The sequence below is a fragment of the Mytilus edulis genome, chromosome 7 (assembly GCF_963676685.1).
Source record: "Mytilus edulis chromosome 7, xbMytEdul2.2, whole genome shotgun sequence".
Lineage (NCBI taxonomy): Eukaryota > Metazoa > Mollusca > Bivalvia > Mytilida > Mytilidae > Mytilus > Mytilus edulis.
This window is the reverse complement of record NC_092350.1, coordinates 45213151-45236702: the sequence shown is the minus strand read 5'-3', so window position 1 is coordinate 45236702 and position 23552 is coordinate 45213151. Positions and strand designations below refer to the sequence as shown.

The following is a 23552-nucleotide window of genomic DNA, read 5'->3' as shown; positions in this document are numbered from 1 at the left end:
AAACCTAAATGATAACATATTCTCATGTGGAACAAATATTGTGTAAAAATGCAGACGGTCTTCCAAAATCATTTTCAGGTCAAATGTCATTATAGAATGATTTAACGTAGATCAGGCGTCTTTTTCTGAGCGTCTGTTCTGGCATGTTGCAAAAATACCTTTTGGTTTAACAAATATTTATCAAGTTTTATTCAATATACAACAGAAATATTTTTAAACTTTAAATTTATAGATTAAACTATCAAAAAAAGTAGTGTTGCTAAACGTGTTAAAAAAGTTTCAGAAAAAAATCCTTTTAAAATCAAGGGCAGATGATTATATTGAATTTGATAGGGCAATTGTGTTTTTGGGGATTTCTAAAGTATATTAATTAGTCCTGTTTCCTCTATTTTATTTGGTATTTCGAAAGTATTTATAAAAAGCAATTCTGTCATTGAGTTTTAACCAATTCTATCAATTAATGTTTCTTCTCAAAGGAAAAAATAACTTTAATCTATATAATCCATATTTTTTTGAGTTTATAGGAATTCATTATTAAAAGAGTGTCATTTTTCAAGTATAATGGTTTTACAAAATGAAATGAGATCAGGGGGGAAATATCTAAACCAATAACATTAAAAAAAATCATCTTTTTGTTATTTAAACAGTGTTACAAGAAGTATAATAATAAAAAAAAAAAAGAAGATATCATCATAACTAAAAGGCTAAAAACCATGAAGTTTATAATGTTTGATTTTAGTATACATATTTTAATACTTAATGTTGATATATTTGTTTACAGGAGAAGGCCAAATTAATCACCTACAACTATGAAGATGTGATTATACATGAAGGTGACCCACCTGGTGGAATTTATATCATTGTTTCTGGGATGGTTAGGGTAAGTGATATGGGGTTGTTTCATTATTATTCATGGTATATACAAAAAAGAAGATGTTGAATGATTGCTAATGAGACAACTCTTCATAAGAGACCAAATGACACAGAAATTCACAATCATAGGTCACTGTATGGCTTTTACTAATGAGCAAAGCCAATACCGTATAGTCAGCTTTGAAAGGCCCCGAAATGAAAAATGTAAAACAATTTAAACGAGAAAACTTAAGCGGTAATTTTTGTAAAAAATAATCAATGAAAAACAAATATGTAACGCAGCAACAAATGACAACCACGGAATTATAGGTTTGTTTTTTTTTTTATCAAAAAACAGTACAATGTATACAAATGTTACTTCTATAAACATATGTAAATAAATCTTGATTTGTAATTTTTTTCAGTTGGAGTCTACTACTCAGCCAGGTAAACCCATCATACTGGAAGACAAACCTTCAGGATCACAGTTGACAATTAAGTCCCACTTGATTGATTTTCTCACCTCTGGTAACATTATAGGAGAAATGGGTCTGCTGACCAAAAACCCAAGATCAGCCACAGTCATTTGTGAAACTGCTGTCCAGGTAAATTGTATTATAGTGTTGATTTATTATTAAATGTATTTTTTTTCATTTATTAAACATAAAGTCCATAATTGTGACAATTATTAACTTCTAACAATAAACTAGTTGATTTTAATCAATTTGATTAATATTGTTTTCATTTTGCACTGGTAGCTTATCTTGTAAATTCTTCTATATAGATGCCTTGCCCTACGTGAGTAAAACAGAAATTAAACCAGTAGAATCTGCATAATGAGATGCCAGTAACAGAAATAGTCTAGCTCTATATGATAAGCTGTTTATTTTTTCTCTCATTGTAGTTGTTGTTTATCAGTCTAGATGATATGGAACATGCCATCCATCACTTCCATGACATTGATCCACCCTTGGAGTATAGGTTATGGCATGTTTGTGCTAATAGAGTTGCTACAAATGTTCTTATGAAACAGCCATCATACCAGGTAAGTTAAACTTGTTGAAGAAGTGGAATACAAGTAGGTATATCATTTGGGGAAAATACCCTTAAATTAATGAGAGTCATTTTAAAGCTTTCAATATCTTAGACATATTCTAACTTTTTGTTATGTTTAGTTAGGGGTGAATTGAGGGCTTATTCACTTAAATTTTAGGATGTTTTGCATGGAAAAGATGAATTGAACCTAACAGCGATAAGTTTATAAATTTCAATTACAAAGCATTATCTGTAAACAAGAGAATATCATTTTAATAGTCAATTTGAGTGCTTATCTAGAAGAAATCAAATTTAACTTCCTATAAGCATTGGGTCTTGGCAGTCGTGCTTGTAATTTCATTTTAAAAGTATATATATTCAAACAGCTTCTTGTGAGTAAAAAGATTCATTAACATCGTTTTTTGTAACCAACATAGCTTTGATTGTTCCAAACAGTAGAGCATCTTAAGAACATATGTTTTATTGTCAAAAAATAGTTTTGGTAAATAAGAATGAATTAAGAGAAATCATGACCTGCATTTCATTTACAATGGTTGACATTTAGGAATAAAGATATTAACAAATATAACAACAGTTAAAAAAGACATGAAACATGTGTTCTTTAGAAAGGAAAACTCTACTGTTCAGTTGTTTTTGTAATTGTTGAAAAAAGTTTGATTGTTTCATGTTATGATATTTATCTAATTGTTATCAACTTAGTTTTATCTTTATATTTTTTATTTAAGATTTTGTATGAGTTGTGTATTGGTAATATAACAGGGCCATAACTAGCCTCTTCTAATAGTGAGGCAAAATATATTAGCTGAGCGGAGCAATGCGAAAAAAATTTGGCTACAGGTCTGGGGTCCGCCCAAGGCCCCCAGAAGCTCTGAGAAAAATAACGCAAAATAGTGCATTCTGAGCGTTTCCCGGACTCTTTCTGACATTGAAACGCAATTAATTTTTAGCTATTTTTTCTCCACAAAATTCTGGTCTCAAAGCAAAAACATAGATTCATTATAATTTAGGACTTTTACATTATATGGACAATATTAAAAGACCGATATGTAGGATAAAGCAAAAATCGTAATTCTCATAATCATTAATACTGGATCTGTCTGTCTGAACTCGTCTTAGATTGTGCTTGTGATTTTTTTATGACAAGATTTAAATATAGTGACAGAGCCGTATAATGCTGTAAGTACTAGTACTGCTCAAGTCGAAACACTAGGGACCATCTTGGTATTAATGATTCTTTTATTGTTGAAGAACCCTCCAGCAACTTTGACCATTTATCATTAGTATTTTTTCTATGCATTGACTTTGTGTGTGATTAGTTTTGTGCACATCTACTCCATATTCCTTTGTTTTCTGTTAAAGGGTCTGACATGACTTAATGCAAGTTTAACCCTTCAATGTTAAAGGTCATATGCCAATACATTATTGTTTTTTTTCTTCAAATTATTTGATATCTGGAAATTGGTGACCTTACTTTAATTTAAACCATGTCAGCTATCTAGTTTTATCTACAAAAAAAAGCCAGTTTTGTATGCTTTGATATCAAGTTCAATTCTCCATTCAGAAACGACCATTTTTTTCTGTTTCTTGTAGCATCGTCTATTCTTAAAATATTCTCTCGCACAATATCTGGACATCGGTGGGCATGCAACATTTCAAAACCACACGTTTACAAATGAAATCAACACTCAGTCTATAGTCAAATAATAGGACAATAAATAAACAAAAGACAAACCCGGGACACGGAAGTACAAACAATAGACCATCAACTTTGAATAGTAAAATAGAAACAATGGATCACGAAAACTGACATGCGGGGGCGACCCCAGAGAGTGAAGAGAACTTGCTTCTTGCTAGACACTTTCCGTGAAAACAATTTGATATTAAGACAATCTTTTGTTTCAGTTTCAGTTTCAGTTTTTTTTTTTTTAATTTCTAACATGAGGCATTTGCCTCAATGTAGTTATGGCCCTGTATAATATTAATAAAGAAGCCATATATGTAAAAACAAATACCTTTAAAAATCTCAATATAGAAGTTAGAATATTTTATACTATTTGTTGATGGTAGAACTCTGGTCTGGCACTATTTTAATTATCATTGCAATTCAATTACATCCTAAGCTACAATACTACCCATTGCATATGATGAAGGCATTGATTCAATTAAGAGGGTAAAATACTGTATCCTTGTTAATCTGTGATGTTAATTGTAATATATTCCATATGCATTCTCTGAATATAAATGAATAGTATTTATTATCTCAATAAAATTAATTTTATAGTGCACATTTATACTTTAAATAAGAAAAACAAAACTCTAACTTTATTTATTTGTCTGTGTTTTTAAACAGGGCAATAGTTTTGTATGCTATAACTAAGGAAAATATTTTGCTATGTTATAAAGACTTTTGTATTTCTGTATCTTTATCTTTACCAGTTAGAATGTCCATTAAAACCCCGCATAGGTCTTTTCAATAAAATGCTGAAAATATGCTTTAAAGTATTAATGCATTGCGAATAACAACTATTTCATCTATTAAATTTAAGGCAGATATTCCTATGATATTCCTTTTCATATTGGATACAAATTTTATTAGGTCTACTGTAGACACTTTGTAGTCAAATCGTTTCAACTGAGGTACTACGCAGGCGTCAAAAGGCGTCATTATGGAGTAAAGGGGTGGCGTCAAAAGGCGTCATTATGGAGGAAAGGGTTATTGGACAAATAAAAATGTTAAAATGGTGTTTTATATATATATATATATACTGTTACAGGGATGGACCAAAGAAAAGATAAAGATTCGAATAGAAAACTCTTATCTTCTCAGTGACCTAGACGACAACATGTTTACTGTTGACTCTTCTATGTGCGATGTTGTCTTAGTTAATGGTAAGTCACATATTGTATTTTGTAAATTCAGCAAACTTTTGAATTTGGCCATGGCTACACTTAAGCTTGGTACAGAAAATTTTCATCATATTTTCATACTGTAAAAAATGAACAATAATTTTTTTATAAATAGGCTTTTGCAGGACCTTTTTGTCCCTAGTGAAGGCATTGCAGGGGACATAGAAATACCAGGCGTCTGTCTGTCAGGTCTTGTTAGCGCTCTCTTGTGTACAATTCTTGCTAGAATATTATGAGACTTGTATCATGGGTTTTTATCAGCAAAAAATTTAGACACTTTCAAAAAATTAGTGTGGATCAAAAAATTTAACTAGTTATGCCCCTTGGAAAAAATAATTAAAATGGAAATCTCATTGCATTTGCTCTGAAGCCTTCATTTCTGTAAGATATTTTTAAATTGTTTTTAAAGAAAAAAAGAGTGTATTCTTTATTTTTTGCTTTTGAATAGATAAAAATATGTTCAACGTTGGGGACATTGGAACTCTGTTCTTGTATATAAATTGAAAAATAAATTTTAATGAAGATAAAAGGGGATATGATGTAAACCTCAATAAGCAGGCAATCCATCAACACATGTTAACATGTTAATGGGGAAAAAACAGATGTAGGTCACCAATGTTCTTCATTGATGAACATTTGCCCATTATAAATATTACAAACTCTGACATCTCTCCTAGTTTTTAATGAATGAAACAAAGATTAGCTAAAGTTTTGTGATTACATTAGCTTGTAAATAGACAGAAATTAGAATTAAAGGCTGACAAAGACTGACCTGATACCTTATGTTACATTGTTTCTGTCTGTCATATGTCCATTGTCCTTGACCTCATTTCACTGGTTCAGTGACTACTTCAAGTACTTGAAAAAAATCACTCTTTTATTTTGAAGAGAAGTACTCTCTTATTATGAGTTATAGGATAACTGTATTTGGTATATGGATTCCTTGCAAGGTCTACATGTTTGTCAGTTAGGGTTCACCTGACCTCGACTTCATTTCCTGGATCAGTGATCAAGATAAAAGTTACGTGGTCAAGTCCATATCTCAGATACTTTAAGCCCTAGGTCAACTATATTTGGTGTATGGAATGATTGTGTACATGTCTGACTAGGAGGTTTCATATGTCGTTGACCCCATTTTCATGATTCAATGAACAACAACATTTAGTTTTTGTGGTTTGGTCTATTTCTCAGATACTCAATAGATCAAATGTATTTGATGTATGGAATAATTGAAAGGTGTACATGTCTGTCTGGCAGTCATATTACCTTGACCTGATTTTCATGGTTCATTGGTCATGGATAAGTTTTTGTGATTATGTCAGTTTATCAGTTACTATAAACAATAGCTCAACTTTATTTGATGTATGGAATGATCGTAAGGTGTGCATGTCTGTCTGGCAGGATTCATATAACCTTGACCTCATTTTCATGGTTCATTGGTCAATGTTAAAAAATTTTGGTTTGATCTGTTTCTCAGGTACTATAAGCAATTGGACAACTATATTTGGTGTATAGAATGATTGTTAAGTGTACATGCCTGTCTGGCATGGTTCATAGGACTGTGCCTTCATTTTCATGGATCATTGGTAATGTTAAGTTTATGTGATACTAGCTTGTAGTAAAAACCTTCACATTAACTACTTTCAACATGAATTCAATCATAAGTAAGACAGGTAAGACATTTCAGTGTGTGCACTCTTGTAATTATCGGATGACAGAATATTAACAAACTATACTTTTATGCATTTGAAAATGACTTGTTTAAATATCATCCAAGTTTATATTATTTCAGGCTTTGCACAGAATGCTTTTACCAGAGAACAGTTTATTGGTCCTTGTTATATACCATGGACAGTACTTAAGCTGCAGTTGATGGTCAGTATAAAACAATAACATACCCAAGAATTTGTACATTGGTTTACAACTGGGCTATTTTAGTTTGCACTTTGTGCATACAATTTATGTTTGCTATTTGTTAGTAAGCCATGAATACTAGTTAGCTATTGTCGATATAGAAACAATAATTTGAATGTATGATATCCACTGAGACAACTATCAAACAGAGTCCAAATGACATGGCTTTAAGTAATTATTGGTCACTGCACATCCTTCAACAATGAGTAAAACTCATCCTGTATTGTATGCTAGAAAAGGTCCTGAAATGACGCAATGTAAAACATTTCAAATGAAAATCTAATCATGGCCTAATTGATGATAACAATAGACAAAACACAAATATGAAAGACAGCAACCACAACTACATGGTCCTGCCTTTGGACAGGGACAAGAAGAATTTGTCTTTTCACACACTCAAGTATTATTATTTGCTGTCAAATATAAAGTAAGTGGTATGAGTGCCAAGAGACAACTTTCCAGCAAAGTCCAAATGAAGCAGATTTAAGCAACTGTTGGTTGTCCTACAGCCTTCAACAGTGAGCAAACCCCATACCCAAGAGATGGAAAATAGTCAACAATCAAAGATAATTAGTTTTGTATAAATACTCATTTACATATTTTTCTGAAATGAAATGCTTTATTTTACAGCCAGAGAAAGGTCCAAAACCAGTGCTATTGGTAGTACCATCAGAGGCTGGTCAACCTGCACACGCTGCCCACAAATCAGGACATGACCTTAGACATGGTCACGGAGCATTCAGTAATTCCATCAGCCAACTCTGTCTCAATCATGCATCAAAACATCGGCAATCAGTTGAATCAAAATGGAAGGTATGTACAAAAAGTACTAGCTAGGGGGGGGTGGGGGGGGGGGGGGTGGGGATATATAGTTCCTTGGTGTCAGAATTCATCTTCATTCATGCTTTTTGCTTGAAATTAAATTATAACATGTGGTTAATATTGCTAGACCCATTCCTCCATGGATTTTTTTTTATATACTTGATTCGCATAGGATTTTTTTCAGTTAAAAAAATTCATCAGTTTTAAAGTGTTGATGCATTGTGAAAACCAATATTTCATCAATGAAATTCAAGTCAGATATTCTCATGAATCTCCTTTTCATATTGGATACAATTTTTTTTAAAGTCTGATGCAGACATTTTGCAGTCAAAGCATTTCAACTGAGGTACTACACAGGCGTCAAAAGGCGTCATATGGAGGAAAGGGTTAAAGACAATTAAGCATAACAAAAGAAAGAACTTGCACCTGTTATCAAACGTAATAACTAAAGCATTTTTAATACATAGATTATCACTTAATTTATTTTCAGATTGTTGATTTGTGCCTGTGTACTCAAATTTTTCATTCCCAATTTCCAAAATAAAATTTATGACCTTCAGACTGAATTATCTACTTTGACCTTCCTTGAGAAATATGTCAACTACCAGTTGAAATATTGAAATTGGTAGTATTCATTTGATCTAAATATATATATATATATACAAGTCTAAATTGAAAACGATGTTCAAACCTATGATTGCGTTAAATAAAAACTGCAATTTTTATACATGCATGCAAAACAAATTTCTTGGTAGAGGGGGGTCTAAAAACAGCAAAATCAACATTTTCCAAAAGACCAAAAAAGTGAAAAAGTAGATTTTAACAAAACGCATTTTACTAGCAGGTTGAACAACCAATGTTTTTAAACCCTGCTGACTGCCATTGGTGATTGCCAAATAAATGGATCGCCAGATGTAACAGAATGGATCTAATTAATAATTTAATACCAAACAAAACAATAAACTTGCAGAAAAGATGGTATACCGCAAACAAAAGGTGCAAAAATTAGTACAGTGAAACCTGGGTAAACCGAACCCTGATGAAACCGAATTTCAGTTTAAACCGAACAATTTTCAAAGTCCCACAAAATTTCCCTATCAATTAACGTTAATCTAACCTGAAAAAACCGAACCCTGTCAACACCAAATTCCGACCGCTTTTTGAAGGCTCGTTAGTAAATTATCATCTAAAAATTACCTGTCAAAATCGATCAATACCAATCAAATCAATAAAATATTATTAATTATTTGCATGATTTAATTAAACAAACACAGGATGGCAGAGTATCCCCGAAGGTATTTGAGGTTTAATGAACTTGTGAGTTGTTATTACAAACTAATTAGCATGTCTGTGTCCATGTATAAAGTGATTTTTTGTACAGAAACGTTAAACTGGTCAGCTACCCCCATCGCCGATAATGACAAGAAAAGAACTTTCCCTTAGATCAATTAAATGCACCTTACTCAAATAATTACGGCCACAAAATCGAAACTGCCATTCTGTAGCTAAACTGTTTAATTAAATAATAGTTTTAAAGCCTTTCACCGGATTAAGAAGTCGTGCAACACAACAAGGTCAATGGATTTCGATTGCTGGATTTCCTTTATAGGCCCTATATATTTGATTCGAATGCCCCCGAAGACTTCCGTTAGCTATTTGGCAACGATAAAGTCCGAGAATAAACTGGACCCCTGCTGTTGTTTCACTGTTATCATGTGCCGAAGTATCAATCAGCGGGTGACCAGTTTAGTCCGAGAACTCGTGTGTACAATGATGTTCCCAATTCAACTACGGAATCGTCATTTGACATTGACTGTGAATCTGAATTGGTCAGTGAATTAACGGATGAGAAAATAATTATAAAAAGCAAAATCGCTCCATGTCGGACATCTCCCAACGACGAGCGTGATTGACCGAGTGGCGTTTGATTTATAAACAAAAATGTAGCATAACGTCTATCTTCATCTTCTTTTATTTTTACATTTACATCTAAATCAACACAAAAATAAACTGTCGTCTGTTGTGTCACCTATTATTCCTTGTCAGTATTTGCCAGAATTATTTGGTTTCGACTTCCGTTTACCTCTACAATCCGAACACCTGTGAAAACCGAACAAAACGCAAAGTCCCGTGGGTGTTCGGTTTGGACAGGTTTCACTGTACGACATATCCGGATTTCAACAATTAATGTCTCTTCAGTGATGTTAGGAATCGAAACAGTATTTGGAAGGCCATATAGTTTACCTCAATTTTGGATAGACTTGAATTTTGAAGAGTTGAAAAAGGATGAACAGTTCATAAAAACCTGAAGGCAAATATAATACAAGCCCAAAGGAAAAAAATATAAACAAGTCTAAATTGAAAACAACGTTCAAACCTATGATATGATTATGTTGGATAAAATCCGCAATTTTTATATGTGTGCAAGCAAAACAAATTTCTTGGTAGAGGGGTGTAAATACAGCACAAACAACATTTTCCAAATGACCTCATTGGCATTCTCAAAAGTAAATTCTCTGACAAGAATACCTAGAATTTAAGGCTACCAGACCCAACAAGAAAGACTTAATGATTTCCACTATTTTCAATTCATTTCTTTTCGTATATGTAACCATTAAATATAAACAATATGTGTATGTTTTTACCCAAGAAAAGACTGAAATATCTCTTGTCAGCGTTAACTATAAAGATAGTAAAAGAAACCAAACTACATCATGTACAGTTGCCCTTAAAAATGTTTCTGTGAATTTATGTGATTACAGAACATATCTTAGTATCCAGTTTTAATTTGTTTTTGCTTCTTTTTATTTTAATTATAAAAAGTGTGAGCCAGAATAGAAGATTTCATTATATTTACAGGTATGTGTGTCAGAAAAACAATTCCCCAACCTTTAACCTTATTAGGATATCAGTAAATGAGGAATGATATACTTTCATTCTTGATTATTTCTTAAAATGATAGATATTTGTATACAACATAAATATGAAAACAAGACTAATGACTCTAATTTAAAGTAAACTATGCTAATATCTGCACATCACTTTAAATACTGGTTAATAAGATTTTGTCATTAATTCTTACAGAAAAAACGACAAAAGAAAAATTTAGGTTTTACCAATGTAAGCTATTTCTAATTTGAATTGAATTTATGTTTAATTGTTTAATTGTTTTGTTTGTTAAAGTTTGTGAAAAGGTTTTAGGTGTAATACCACCAAAAATGTTCTATTTGTAAAATCAATCATTTTCAAAAAATTATTACCAGTTTAGCTAAAGTCTCTCCCTTTATGCATGAATTCCTACCCCATCTGGAACCCCTGTAAAAACTTAACTAACATTTCATTGCATGAACGAAATTCTTAACTTTTCAGTTGTGGGGCAAAAGTAGTCTGTTCATTTCAAGTGTTATTAATTCATCAAAAATCCAATAAATATAAAAAGAATAATGTCTATCTTTGTCGGAAATATCATCTGTTTATGTATAACAAATTTTTTGCAATGAAATGTAGGATCTTTTTTTACACAAAACTGCATGTGTAGTAATTGTTGTTAAACATACAACCACTAGCAACATCAGTGTTTTTGCAGTATTACACCTGTAGTGAAGGCTAAGTCTTTACTTAACTACAAACATCCTCTTTCTTTTTACGACTTCTTGACAATATCGTAAAAGAAACATATAGAATCAGTGTTATGTTGTATATTTCTCCTATAATTAGTTTACAAATAAGGGTTTCTCAATCAAAAACTGTTTTTCCCCAAGACTTCCTAATATGTCACATATTCCTCTTGTACTACATAATAGATCAAATCTATATTTGGTTAGTAGCTTGACAGTGATGAGATGTAATGTGTGAATGTTTTTATATCCCCACTTAAAAAAAAAAGGGGTGGGGGGGGGGGGGGGGGGGGGGGCTAGACTGTTTTACCTCTCTGTCCATCCTTCCGTCCGTCCCATGAATATTTTTCGTCGCATTTTTCTCAGGAACTACAATACAGGGATTTCTGAAATTTAGTTTCAGGGTTTATATAAGTCAACTATACTGTGTGATGCATTTTCAGATTCCTCACTCGACAACTTCCTGTTTACCGAACACTTGTATGATTTTACAAATGATAGCCAAGTTGAAAATTTTCGTCACATTTTTCTCAGGAACTACAATACAAGGATTTCTGAAATTTGGTTTCAGGGTTTACATAAGCCAGCTATACCGTGTGATGCATTTCCAGAGTCATCACTCAATAACTTCCTGTTTACCGAACACTTGCATATTTTTACACTATTAATATTACCCACTTGCTGCGGGGGTATCATCAGTGAGCAGTAGCTCGCAGTTTCACTTGTTGGGATCTGTTAGACATTTCTTACCTGTTTTCTGATAATTTTAATTATGAGTCAGGATATGCTTGGCCGTATAATGTGTGCATACATGTTATAACTGCTTCTGAATAACAAGCCCAACTACGAATGTTGTAATGTAAGTGTCTGATCATTTTTTTGATGGGTCAAAGCAAGAAAATTTGGTTTTAGGAGGGTTGTTTTTTTAATAAAATAGTAGGTAAATCTGGATAGATATTTACAGATTTGATAGGAAAATGCAATCAAAAACAGGAACCATTGAAAAGCAGTCTCTTTATAAGATAATTTAAATTTTATTCTGTGTTTTGTTTATTGTTTGTTTGTTTGAAATACTTTTTAGTTTACATTGCATGACATGTTTTTTTAAGCATATTTGGTTAAGTTATATTTCCATAATTTAAAATTCGTCCAAACCATTATAAACCACACAATTTTTTGAAAGACCAGGCCTTGTTGTCATAAAACTTTCAAGCATGATTATCGTACTGAGACACAGAAATCAGCCAATTAAAATACTTTCAAGCAAAATCTTGTACTCCGAGTACTGAGTCAAGTTCTATGACATATAGCCCAGGAGCTTTGGTAAAATGTAAGTCAAGGATTTTGGCTAACCTCCTGAAGATCATTCATCAACGAAAGGTATAAGGCCCTTGAATCTAAAAACATATGGTATAATGTTTCAAATGACTTCCTTTATATCTTCAAAATCATGATTCATATTTTAGAATTTTGTCTTGCATATTTGCTTCAGGACTTCAATTTTTCTTGCATTTGAATATATGATGTTTTTTGGTGACATCTTTGCTGAGCAAAATTTTTATTTGTATTTCCTGTCTGATCATATGACATAAAGATTATGTTGAAGAAAATATAAATGATAAAAAAAATGTAATATATAAAATGGTCTGATTAAAACCAGTCCCCACTATCAACTTGCGTTTACAAACGCAAGTGGATAGTGGGGGCTGGTTTTAATCGGACTGTGTTAAAAACAACTCAAAATTATACCATGCAGTTTAACCTGTCTGAAACTTGAGAAATTGCTTATGGTTACTGATAAAAACAAGTATTAATCTTTATATTTTAAATTTTAGAAAGTACAGGCAGCAAGAAGCCTTGGAATTTTGTTATCAAAAGGTGCAAAAGTAGAAAATAGATCAACACCCAAACCAGAAATGGTGAATGGAAACCTTAACAGGCAAGTTATCGAGGAAGAGATTACGGAAGATACTGTCATGTAGTGACTGTACAATTTTGATATATTATTTATGCACGTTATAATGTTTATTTCACTCTTTTTACTTGAATTAGGATAGAAATTTACTTCAAATTGGTTAAAGTAGTTTAAAGGTTACATATATGCCACTGATTGCCATTTTTGAATTTTTTTATAACTTTTTGAAATCTGTTAAAAAAAAATTCATTTCATATCTAGATGAATTTCTATCCTTGTTTTTCTCATGAAATAATTCTGGTTTTGTCCAAAATGGTTAGAATTTCCCTTACTGAGGAGGCAATTCCAGAATTATTATCTTTTTTTTATATTAAATTATATCACATATGCACAGCTTAATTCTGTAAGTTTCTGAAGTTTGAATACAAAAGTCTGATTGTCAATTCTATACATGATTGATCCTGTAATTAAATATACATTTGAACAAGAAGTTTCCCTTAGAAGGGACATAAGTTTTCATTACTATTGAAGAGCAAATGTTTCTAGGCTTTATGTATGTTAGCTGAAAGTTTTTTCCAAATCTTTTATAAATGTTTAACTTTTTATTAAAGATCGGAAAAGAATACATCAATATTTATATTTCAAGCTATACTTTGCATAGGCAATAACCAGTTTAGAACCAGTCTAAAAAATGCAAATGGTAACAGCAACTTTTACGAAATGTGTTTAATATCAAAATCCAAATAAGGAATTGGCTAATAGACTATTAATAAAGTTTCGTTAAGGATATATCATATAATAAAGGACTAAAAGAATATACTAGTAGGTAATCGTGTAATTAAATTTATATAAAGAAAAAGAAAACATTTGTTTTTTGTTGTTTTTTTTATATACATTGTGACTAGGGATAGAGGAAATATTGAGAGAAAAAAAATCACTAATAAAGGTTTAAAATGAAATATTTCTTTTACGTAACAATTTTGAACTTTGATTTTTAGATTTAATTTTTGTCTATATTACACTTTACAATGGTCTGACTGTTCCACTTTAACCACACATAATAATCGCTTGTGTCATTTGTATAACATGCACATTATTAATCAGCAACTTTTAAAAACAGATTCACAAAATTTAATCAAACTTGCACAGATTCTTCTACAAAATATATAGCTGTGCACATGCTATTTTGATTATTGATGTGAGTGAATATTAGGCTTTCCCTAATAGAACATGGACTCACGCTTGTATTATTGGGAGAAGGCATATAAGACACATCTTCATTTGAAGGCTCACATATTTTCATTTTCATGCATCTTTATCAAATTGACTGTTTTATATTGCAACTTGTATGCAATTGTATATTTTTAGGACATTTATAATAAGTGAGAAAAAATAACATCAGACCTTGGTACCTTTGGAAGGAGATATAATGTTGAGGTACCCAAGTCATACAGCTAAATTTGAAAGCCCACTTTCTACAACCTTCAATCTGGAATACTTGTGAGAACAAATTCTTTCTTATTTTTTATGAAATATAAAAAAAAATTGTCATTAAGGAAGTGCTTTCTTAGTACATTATGTCTTTCATATTGTGAAATATTTGCCACTAGACATGGTGCAAGTTGCAATCAATCAATCTCTAAAACCTTCAAATATTGAAACAAAAATTTGTGGTGCTAGCATTTAGTTATATATAGTGGAATTTAATTGTCTTTAAGAGATTTGGGTACCTGACATTATATATATTTAATTGTATATTCTAATTGTTCATGTCTAAAATGATTTATACGATTCCTATCAAAACAAATCTTGAGAAAATTAATGAAAATATTTTTGTATTACGGTTCTGCAACAGCCAATTTAAAATAACTTATCGTCACATAAAGTCTAATAAATAATGAAAGGGTAGATAAAAAATAACAGCTGTCTTTCCAAGATAAGCATACATGTAAAAACTCTGAAACCAGGGTACCTATATGAAGTATTGCATGTTTTATTTGTAAACTGCATGTAATATTTACTGTTTATTTTATTTATATATAAACATTCATTATATTTTATTTTTGATTGATTTTTGATAATGACTTTTGTTTCATTTTTTTGCATGTGTGTTTATTTTTCCTATGTCATGTATGTTTTCATCAACTATTTATCTTGTGAAAGCTTATATTCACCAACTGTCTCGCTCTCAAAATTTACACTTTTTAGTTTCTTTCAAATCTTATTGGTCTTTAATTTTACTTTAAAGAACTTTTAACTGAATATATTCTGAGTAGTCCTGATTTACTATGTTTTGGGTTTCCTCAAAAATGGATTTTATCAAAAAGTAATCTTCCTGAGAGTTGTTCCATTATTAAACAAGTGATGACCACTGCACTGTCCAGCATAAACCTGTTATCTTGATCTGGCTGAAGGTCAAACAATAAAGGTCGTTACAGATCAACTCAAACTTGTGTGAAGGCATTATCTTCACTCTGCATTTAAGGTTTAAAAGGGCTTGCACTTCTCTGAATTTATATCAGTTATAATCACTTTTATATATGAAAATTACTTTATATGATCTTATATACACTATACACAATATTATAAAATTTATTATTTGTATTTATATTTTCATCTTTTTATAAAGCTTGTACCTTATATGCATGGTTATTTCTACACTTTTTTGTGCACTGCAAATGCCTTGTACTATCTGAGTCTCTTGTACAGTGTACTACTTGAAAGTTTTTTTTCTTGATGAATTTATAATTTAGCATTGAAATAATACCATTTCTTGAACCAGGCAACTCTTCCCATGTTAAATTGTTATCTGATATTAAGTTCAACTTAATTGTGTAAGAAATACAGATTTTTTTCGCATGTGGAAAATTCACACATTTCTTTTAATTTATTAATAAAATATATAATTTTTTACCATAATTATGCATGAAGTATGCACAGTGAAGGATGAAATATTTTCAAATACCTTATTAGGCCACACCAATTTGATTCCTTGTTCGACGGACCTGCCCGCACCTATTTTTTTCAAAGCGGATTTTTTTTTTTTTTATAATCCCGCTTCCCGCATCCGGAAATGTAATCATGTCCATTTCCCGTACCGTTTTTTTTGTTAATATTATAAAAAGATAGCAACTTTTGTTTTTAAAATCACAGTCTAACCTGTATAACGATTTTAAACATAAAAGCACCCTGTGAGAATATTTGTTTCAGCATGAAACCTATTTATCCAAAATGGGAGTGCTCTGATATAAATTTATAACAGCGGAAATACCTGTAAAGAACAAAAAAATGGTTTCTTTCCCCCTTACTTATATTCCCTATCAAAAAATGTTCGTTGTTAGAATAAAGTACAAAGAACTTCTGAAGGATTTGCCTTCAACTGCACTTATATTGTATGCTGGCGAAACAAAACTATCCATAGCCGCTGCATGTTTATGCACCTGTCCTGATTGATTCAGGGGCCTGTCGTCAGCAGTTATCGTTTGTTGATGTTGTTCATTGGTATTTTCCCCTTTGGATATATAAAATAAATTAGATCGTTGGTTTTCCTGCTCGAATTGTGTACGCTAATAATTGTGGGGTCCTTTATAGCTTGCTGTTTGGTCTGTATCAAAGCCCTGTGTAAAAGGCCGTTTTTGACCTGTGTTTGTTATTATCAGGTTGAGAACAACCCTCCCTCAGACAAGGGGTCATTTTACTGATGTAGAAAAGAAAATAGAAATACCAAGGATTTGTATAGTTCTTCTATACAAAACCTTTGAAAACTTAGAATTTTGTACTCAAAAAGAGGAGAGTTACATTATATTTTAAACAACTTTTTCTAAAAGAGAAGTCTTCTTATTTTGAATAATATTAAACTGTTAAAGTAAATGTGTTAATTTAACATGGTTAAAGCAGGGCTTCCAAAAAACATTTGAGCCAGCCGGACATTTTATATCTGATCCCGATTTTAATCCCTTAAGACTTAGTCACAAAAGGCAATTATGGTAATCAGATAGCCATTCCAATGATAATGACATTAGATTAAAAAACGATTTTAAACTTTACTTTGATATGAATTTGATGTTTGGATGTAAACTGTTAAAATTGGCAGTGCATCATTCAAAGTGTGCACATCAGTGTGCTTATATCTGCCATAGACTCTTTATTTGTGCAAAATGACATGTCAAAAACTTTATTTTCGTTTTAAAAATCACGTATTTCTAAAACCGTATGTTGACTTGACAATGGTAAAACATGGACCATAAACGGATACGTAAAATCCGTGTACGTTTACAAAGCATGACTGAGTGAAGAAGCTCTTTCCATGATATTTCTTCAACAAAACACTTGAAATGAACGTTTAGATGTAGGTATCAATGATAATTTTAGCATTTTGAAGAAATAAAGGATGCATAATTAAATTTCCCACCTTTGCACATGCGCACACATGTTCTAGTTCATTCAAAGTAGTTCTGACGATTTTTTCATTTAAATCTTTTAAAATTTTTCATCAAATCATGTAGATAAACTAATTTCTTATAATTTTAATCTTTTGGACTAAATCAATGAGCTACAAACCGCTGAAATGTAAGAAAATAATTGTGAATAGACCGATCAATTTATACGATGTCCGGTACTGAACATCATGAACATAGTTTACCTGTCACCTGAACATGTAGATATCACCTGTCCAACAACTAATTAGCCTTGATTTAAATTAGAAAGTATTGAAGTAGTGGTTGTTTTGATAGTAATTAATCATCATGTCACTTTTATGGCCGGAAATGTGTGGATGTTACAGGCAAAGGTTTGGTCAAAAAGATCATGAATTATGTGTAAAATGACCAAAAAAAGCCTTGAAAACTAAAATGTATATGACCGTTTCATGCTTTGTCCAGCCGGACCTTTACCGGACATTATACACATGTCCGGAATATATGACCATTTTGGAAGCCCTGGGTTAAAGTCCAGGAATATTACAAAATTCTTGGACATGTTTTGACCATTTAATACCAGATAGATATATAGTTCTTTGAGAAAATATGAGCCCTTTTGTACAAACAAATATATTAAAACTTATATTGATCCCTCATAAAACATGTAAAAGGGATATTTATAACATTAAGGGGTTGCCCCCAAACTGATTATGACTTGAATGGAGAATTGTCTCATTGTCAGTCACTCATACATAGACCAGATTTAATTATTTCTTGGTGAACAGGGAAAAAATACTTCAGAAATTAAAGAAATGTCAAAGTACACGTGATAAATCAAGTTTTAATATTGTCATAACCTACTATTTTATGTTTACAAAATAAAATTATAATCGCTCGCCTTTACTTTTCAAGCTTCGCCTCAAAAATTTGCAAATTAAATATTTTTTTATTAAAAATTTTCAAATCGCTCGCTCGCCCCAAATTTTGGAGTCCAAAAATCCGTAGAACAAGAAATTGATTTGGTGTGGCCTTAGACATTTATTATTTTATTTTGTTTTGTATGAAATATTTCATTTTGACTTATGTTATGATATTTTATAGATTTTATTAGTTATTTTGAAACATTATACTATGCTATATTTGTAGATTCTTTTTATTATTATCTTGCATGAAATTATATTTGTGTATTTCCTTCTTTCTTACAAGATAAACCATCATTAAAGATGCAGAAGCCCCATAGATTTCTCTTTGTTTGTCACAATTTTTCTTCTAGCAAAATTCCAGCACGATTCTTATATTCACCTGACCTTGACCTCATGTCAAGGATCAGTAATCCTAGGTGAAGTTTTGGTTATATATTTATATTATAAAGTCTGGATTACACTATAAGCATCAGGTCAACTATAGAATGATTGCAAGGTATACATGACTGTCTTGCAGGTTCTTCTGACCTTATTTTCATGTTTCATTGATCAGTGCAAAGTTTTCATGGTTATAAGTCTGTTTTTCAGATGTTAGATGCATTAGATTATTTATATGTAGTGTATGGAATGATATGATGGAAAGATGTACATTTCAGTACGGCAGGGTTCATATGGCCTTGACCTCATTTACATGGGTCTTTGATTGTTTTAAATCTAAAGAGTTGAATTAACATGAATTTATTCATGAATGGCAAAGCAAGCCAGACATTTCATCCTGAGTACTCTTTTCACAAATGTTTTGTATCTTTATTTTTTAGTTAACTTAAAGCTATTGGATATTATTTCTGGTTATAATTTGGACATTGCATACTTTTACAATTTTATAAGCTGATTTCCTGTTGCAACCTTGCAATAGATGTGTGTAATTGTTGTCAAAGACTGTGAGGTGGTAGCTAGTTATCATTGGACAGATCATGTACATTGAATGTTTGGTGTATATTTTCATGATTATCCATGCATTTCCACTATGCAGAATCCCTTCTACCTTTCTTAAAAAGTCTTAAAATTTCTGAGCTAGCTACTTTGTCAATCCTACTTTAGTAACTAATCATTTAACTTTTAAGCCCTGAATATTCAAGGTTCCTCTTTAAATTGCCTTGGAATTTTTAACATTCTTTAAATGTGATGATTTCTGATATGGAAGTGTTTTATTTAAACTATGATAGATCAACAGATTCTTTGAACAACTTAAGAAATTATCATTTCAAAACTCAAATCTACAAAATAAGTCAATGAGTTGTTGCCCCTAAATCACAATTTTTGTTTATTATCTTGAAAATAATAATGGCTAGACAAAACTATGTTCAGCAAAAATTATCAGTATAGCCTGATTTTGAAAGACCATTTGCATCCAACACAATAGTCTTGTTACATTGTATCAATTTTATGCACACAAAAATAAGCCAGGAGAGCATTACAGACTAAAGGAGTCATTCACAAGCAAAAGTTGAGTGAGACAAGCAAAAGTAAAAGTCAAGTGAGTCATGCACAATCAAAAGTCAAGCGAGTTATACAAAAGCATAAGCCAATTGAGTCATGCACAAGAAAAGTCCAGGGAGTATGTCATGCACAAGCAAATATTGAGTGAGTCATGCAAAAGTAAAAGTCAAGTGAGTTATGCACAAGCAAAGGTTCAAAATTCAACAAATTGCTGTCAGATTTGAGTTCTGATGCATTGAGCAGAGGTATTTTTCTGTGAGCGGTTTTGTCTTGCCTGAGATAAGTCATAAAAACAAGACATAGGTACATTTCATACTACAGTGTTAACAATTGGCACATTACAAATATAAATGTACTCTGGTCATGCTGGTAGTCATGCCATCTTAATTTGATCTTGACCTCAATTGCATGCTCTAGTTGTCTAGGTATGTTATCCAAATGAAGTCTCCTGCTCAATAACAATTCATTTTAGTTCAAGAATATTTGGTAAGTGGAAATGTTCTGAGACAGTGGGGTCTGTTACTCATTTACTATAAACAATATTGGATTGGTTGCAAAGAGTATAAATGTTACAGCCTTGACCTCTTTTCCAATGGACTAATTTTGTGCCCTGTGATTATGGGTAAAATAGACAATTTTGATACTTACCCTCTTGAATTATACCCCACTTTATGTTATTGTGAACTGTGGATTTTTTTTATTTTCGTGGACATCAAAATCCATGAAAATTGATATCCTACGAATAATAATGAATCCATCTGTCATCTTGGACTACATATGATACATCAAATAATTTGTATATGACTACTTTATAATGGTCAGGTGAAATGACTTAAAAATTCTTATTCATTTTAAGATCACCATATTCAAGTATAGTTTCGTCACTAAAACTAAACTGAAAAAAGTACAGAAAATTATAATTAATTTTTTTTCTATGAGTTATGCCTCTTTAAAGATATAATTTTGGTCTAATTCAATTTAAAGTTTTAGTTAAAGTTGATATTCAATAAACTACATAAACACAAGCTTTTTAAATCGACTTAACATGCTAAATAACAAAATATATGCACACATACAAAAGATATAAAAACAACACAATTTCAAACATACAGTACCTTAAGTAAGAAACCATAGATAAATAAACTTCTGCAACAGTTACTCATCAGAACTCATCTGAAACCACACAACAGAATTTTATGAAATTTTGTAAATGATGAGGGCATAACTTAATGTATGGATGTTCATATCCACAAGAAATTTAATCAGTTTTCTTTAATTAAACAAGAAATTATTTGAATCTGGAATAATTTTAAATTCTGGAAAATTCTGGAAAATTCATTAGAATTTATGATGAAAACTAACCAAACTAAATAGGGAAAACCATGCATTCATGGCTAAAGGGGGTTAGTAAGTTCATACCAATTATGCAGTCATAATTATTGGCATTGTAATTGAGTGTCTCTAAGATTCTAAAAGTTCTATTTAAAACATGAAAAATTAAAAAGATTCAGAAATAGGAATGTTTTGTAAATTTTGTGATATTTTCTAATTTATTTTAGGGAAATGTTCAAGAATCCAATCTGTGGGGCCCTCTCCACACCAGGAATGTTAGAAGGTCGTGAGAAGGTCAATTTTAAACCTGAAAAATCAATACAAGAAGAACCAGAAAGAGGCTCCTCTATAGAAGGAAGTGGTAGCAGTATCTCACATTTGTCATCTGTCGTTTCATTGGATAAACTTAATGCACAGTTACATGCAAGGAAATATTCTGATGATGATGACGACGAAGTGGAAGATGGAACTAGATTAAAAGTCAAAACACCAGTAGCCCAGACAGTTTCAGCTCCACATGATAAAAAGAATACAAAGCAGAACCTGAAGGTGACCGTTTCTGACCCTCTTGGGGCCTCAAAGCCTTTGCCAAACAACTCTAACAACTCAATTTCAAAAGTTAACCATCAAGATTCAAAAGCAGTTGATACCTCAGGACAGAATGTTTCTGATACAACACAGGACACAAGACTCTAAATTTGTTGATTTAATGTTTTATATTAAAATTAGTAATAAATAATATGTTTTAGAAAAAATTGTTAAATTTATTGTTTATGTTTCAGTACTAGAAAATTGCAAAAGGAAAGAGTATATCCTTGAGAAAATACTATAAATTGGGCAATTGCTTCAAAATAGTGGAAGCCCTTTAACTTTTACCTTTTCTGTTCGTCTGTCTGTCAGCAATAAATGAATTTATGTAAAGGCAAAACAAATCTTAATTGGATATAGGAAGATGTGGTATGAGTGCCAATGAGACAACTCTCCATCCAAGTCACAATTTATAAAAGTAAATCATTTTAGGTCAAGATACAGTCTTCAACACGGAGCCTAGGCTCACACTGAACAGCAAGCTATAATGGCCCCAAAAATTACTAGTGTAAAACCATTCAAACGGGAAAACCAAATTTAAGTATTGATAGGAGGATAATGGGGTTTTTTCCTGAGGCAAAAACAGGTCTAGTAACAACTCTGTCAGTCCAAAACACATGAAGGGTACCTAGTTTCAATCGTATGCATATGTCCACAGTTTTCCTTGAAATTAGTTAACTTTTACACCCATTTCAAACCGATTTGAATGATTTTTTACAGGTTTTTCATTTTTGGATTTTTTAAATCATTTTTTTCATTTGAATTCCACTATTAATCCCCTACCATCAAAGAAGAAGGGGACTTTAAGTTGTTTGCACACTGTTCGTCTAAGCCTCTGCAATTCTTGTCCAGTTAAAAAAAGTTAATTTTGAAGAAAATTAATGATAATTTCATTTTTTCCCACCACTTAGATTGTGTCATGAATAAGGTTGGACTTTCTTTCTACGAATTCATGGTAAAGGTTACCAACATAGTTTTAAAATATGCCAAGTCATGTCCTGAAAATCTATTAATTTAGTTTGAAGGATAGTTTTTATGCTTTGCATTATTCCCCCATCATTGGTGTGTCTGGAAGTTCAAGGTCACAAACTTATCCAACGGCCAAAACTATGGGTAATAGTGTTAAACAAGAGTGCACACGCTGAAATGTCTCGCCTTCTATACTAATCATTGATATTATGTTGATAGTCCTAAGTATAAAGCTAAGCTTTAATACAACTGTCACATAAACTTAACATTAACCAAGATAACTAAACAATGACCAATGAACCTTGAAAATGAGGTCAAGGTCAGATGAACCATGCCAGGCAGACATGTACAGCTAACAATGCTTCTATACAACATATATAGTTGACCTATTACTTATAGTTTAAGAAAAATAGACCAAAACACAGAAACTTAACACTGTGCAATGAACCGTGAAAATGAGGTCACGGTCAAATAAAACCTACATGACTGACATAAAGATCATAAAATATTTCCATACACCAAATATAGATGACCTATGGCATATAGTATTAGATAAAAAGACCAAAACTCAAAAACTTAACTTTGACCACTGAACCATGAAAATGAGGTCAAGGTCACATGACATCTGCCCGCTAGATAGGTACACCTTACAATCATTCCATACAACAAATATAGTAGACCTATTGCATATAGTATGAGAAAAACAGACCAAAACACAAAAATTTAACTATAACCACTG

General features: G+C 31.5%; 1 protein-coding gene across 5 annotated transcripts in view; it reads left to right on the top strand.

The window, feature by feature from the left end:
* Nucleotides 1-22011, top strand: part of LOC139481588 (sperm-specific sodium:proton exchanger-like) — a 71989-nt gene extending 49978 nt beyond the window's left edge. For 2 of the 5 annotated variants that reach the window (XM_071265013.1, XM_071265010.1), the window contains 9 exons: nucleotides 782-880; nucleotides 1278-1457; nucleotides 1757-1897; nucleotides 4683-4797; nucleotides 6608-6690; nucleotides 7360-7542; nucleotides 10636-10671; nucleotides 13004-13107; nucleotides 21484-22011. In XM_071265013.1, coding sequence (XP_071121114.1) covers nucleotides 782-880; nucleotides 1278-1457; nucleotides 1757-1897; nucleotides 4683-4797; nucleotides 6608-6690; nucleotides 7360-7542; nucleotides 10636-10671; nucleotides 13004-13107; nucleotides 21484-21952 — 1410 coding nt within the window. In that variant the 3' untranslated portion in view covers nucleotides 21953-22011. Of the gene's footprint in view, nucleotides 1-781; nucleotides 881-1277; nucleotides 1458-1756; nucleotides 1898-4682; nucleotides 4798-6607; nucleotides 6691-7359; nucleotides 7543-10374; nucleotides 10411-10635; nucleotides 10672-13003; nucleotides 13108-21483 lie in introns of those variants that run through there. The other 3 variants (XM_071265012.1, XM_071265014.1, XM_071265015.1) reach the window with 3 other exon arrangements.
* The last annotated feature ends 1541 nt before the right edge of the window (nucleotides 22012-23552 follow it).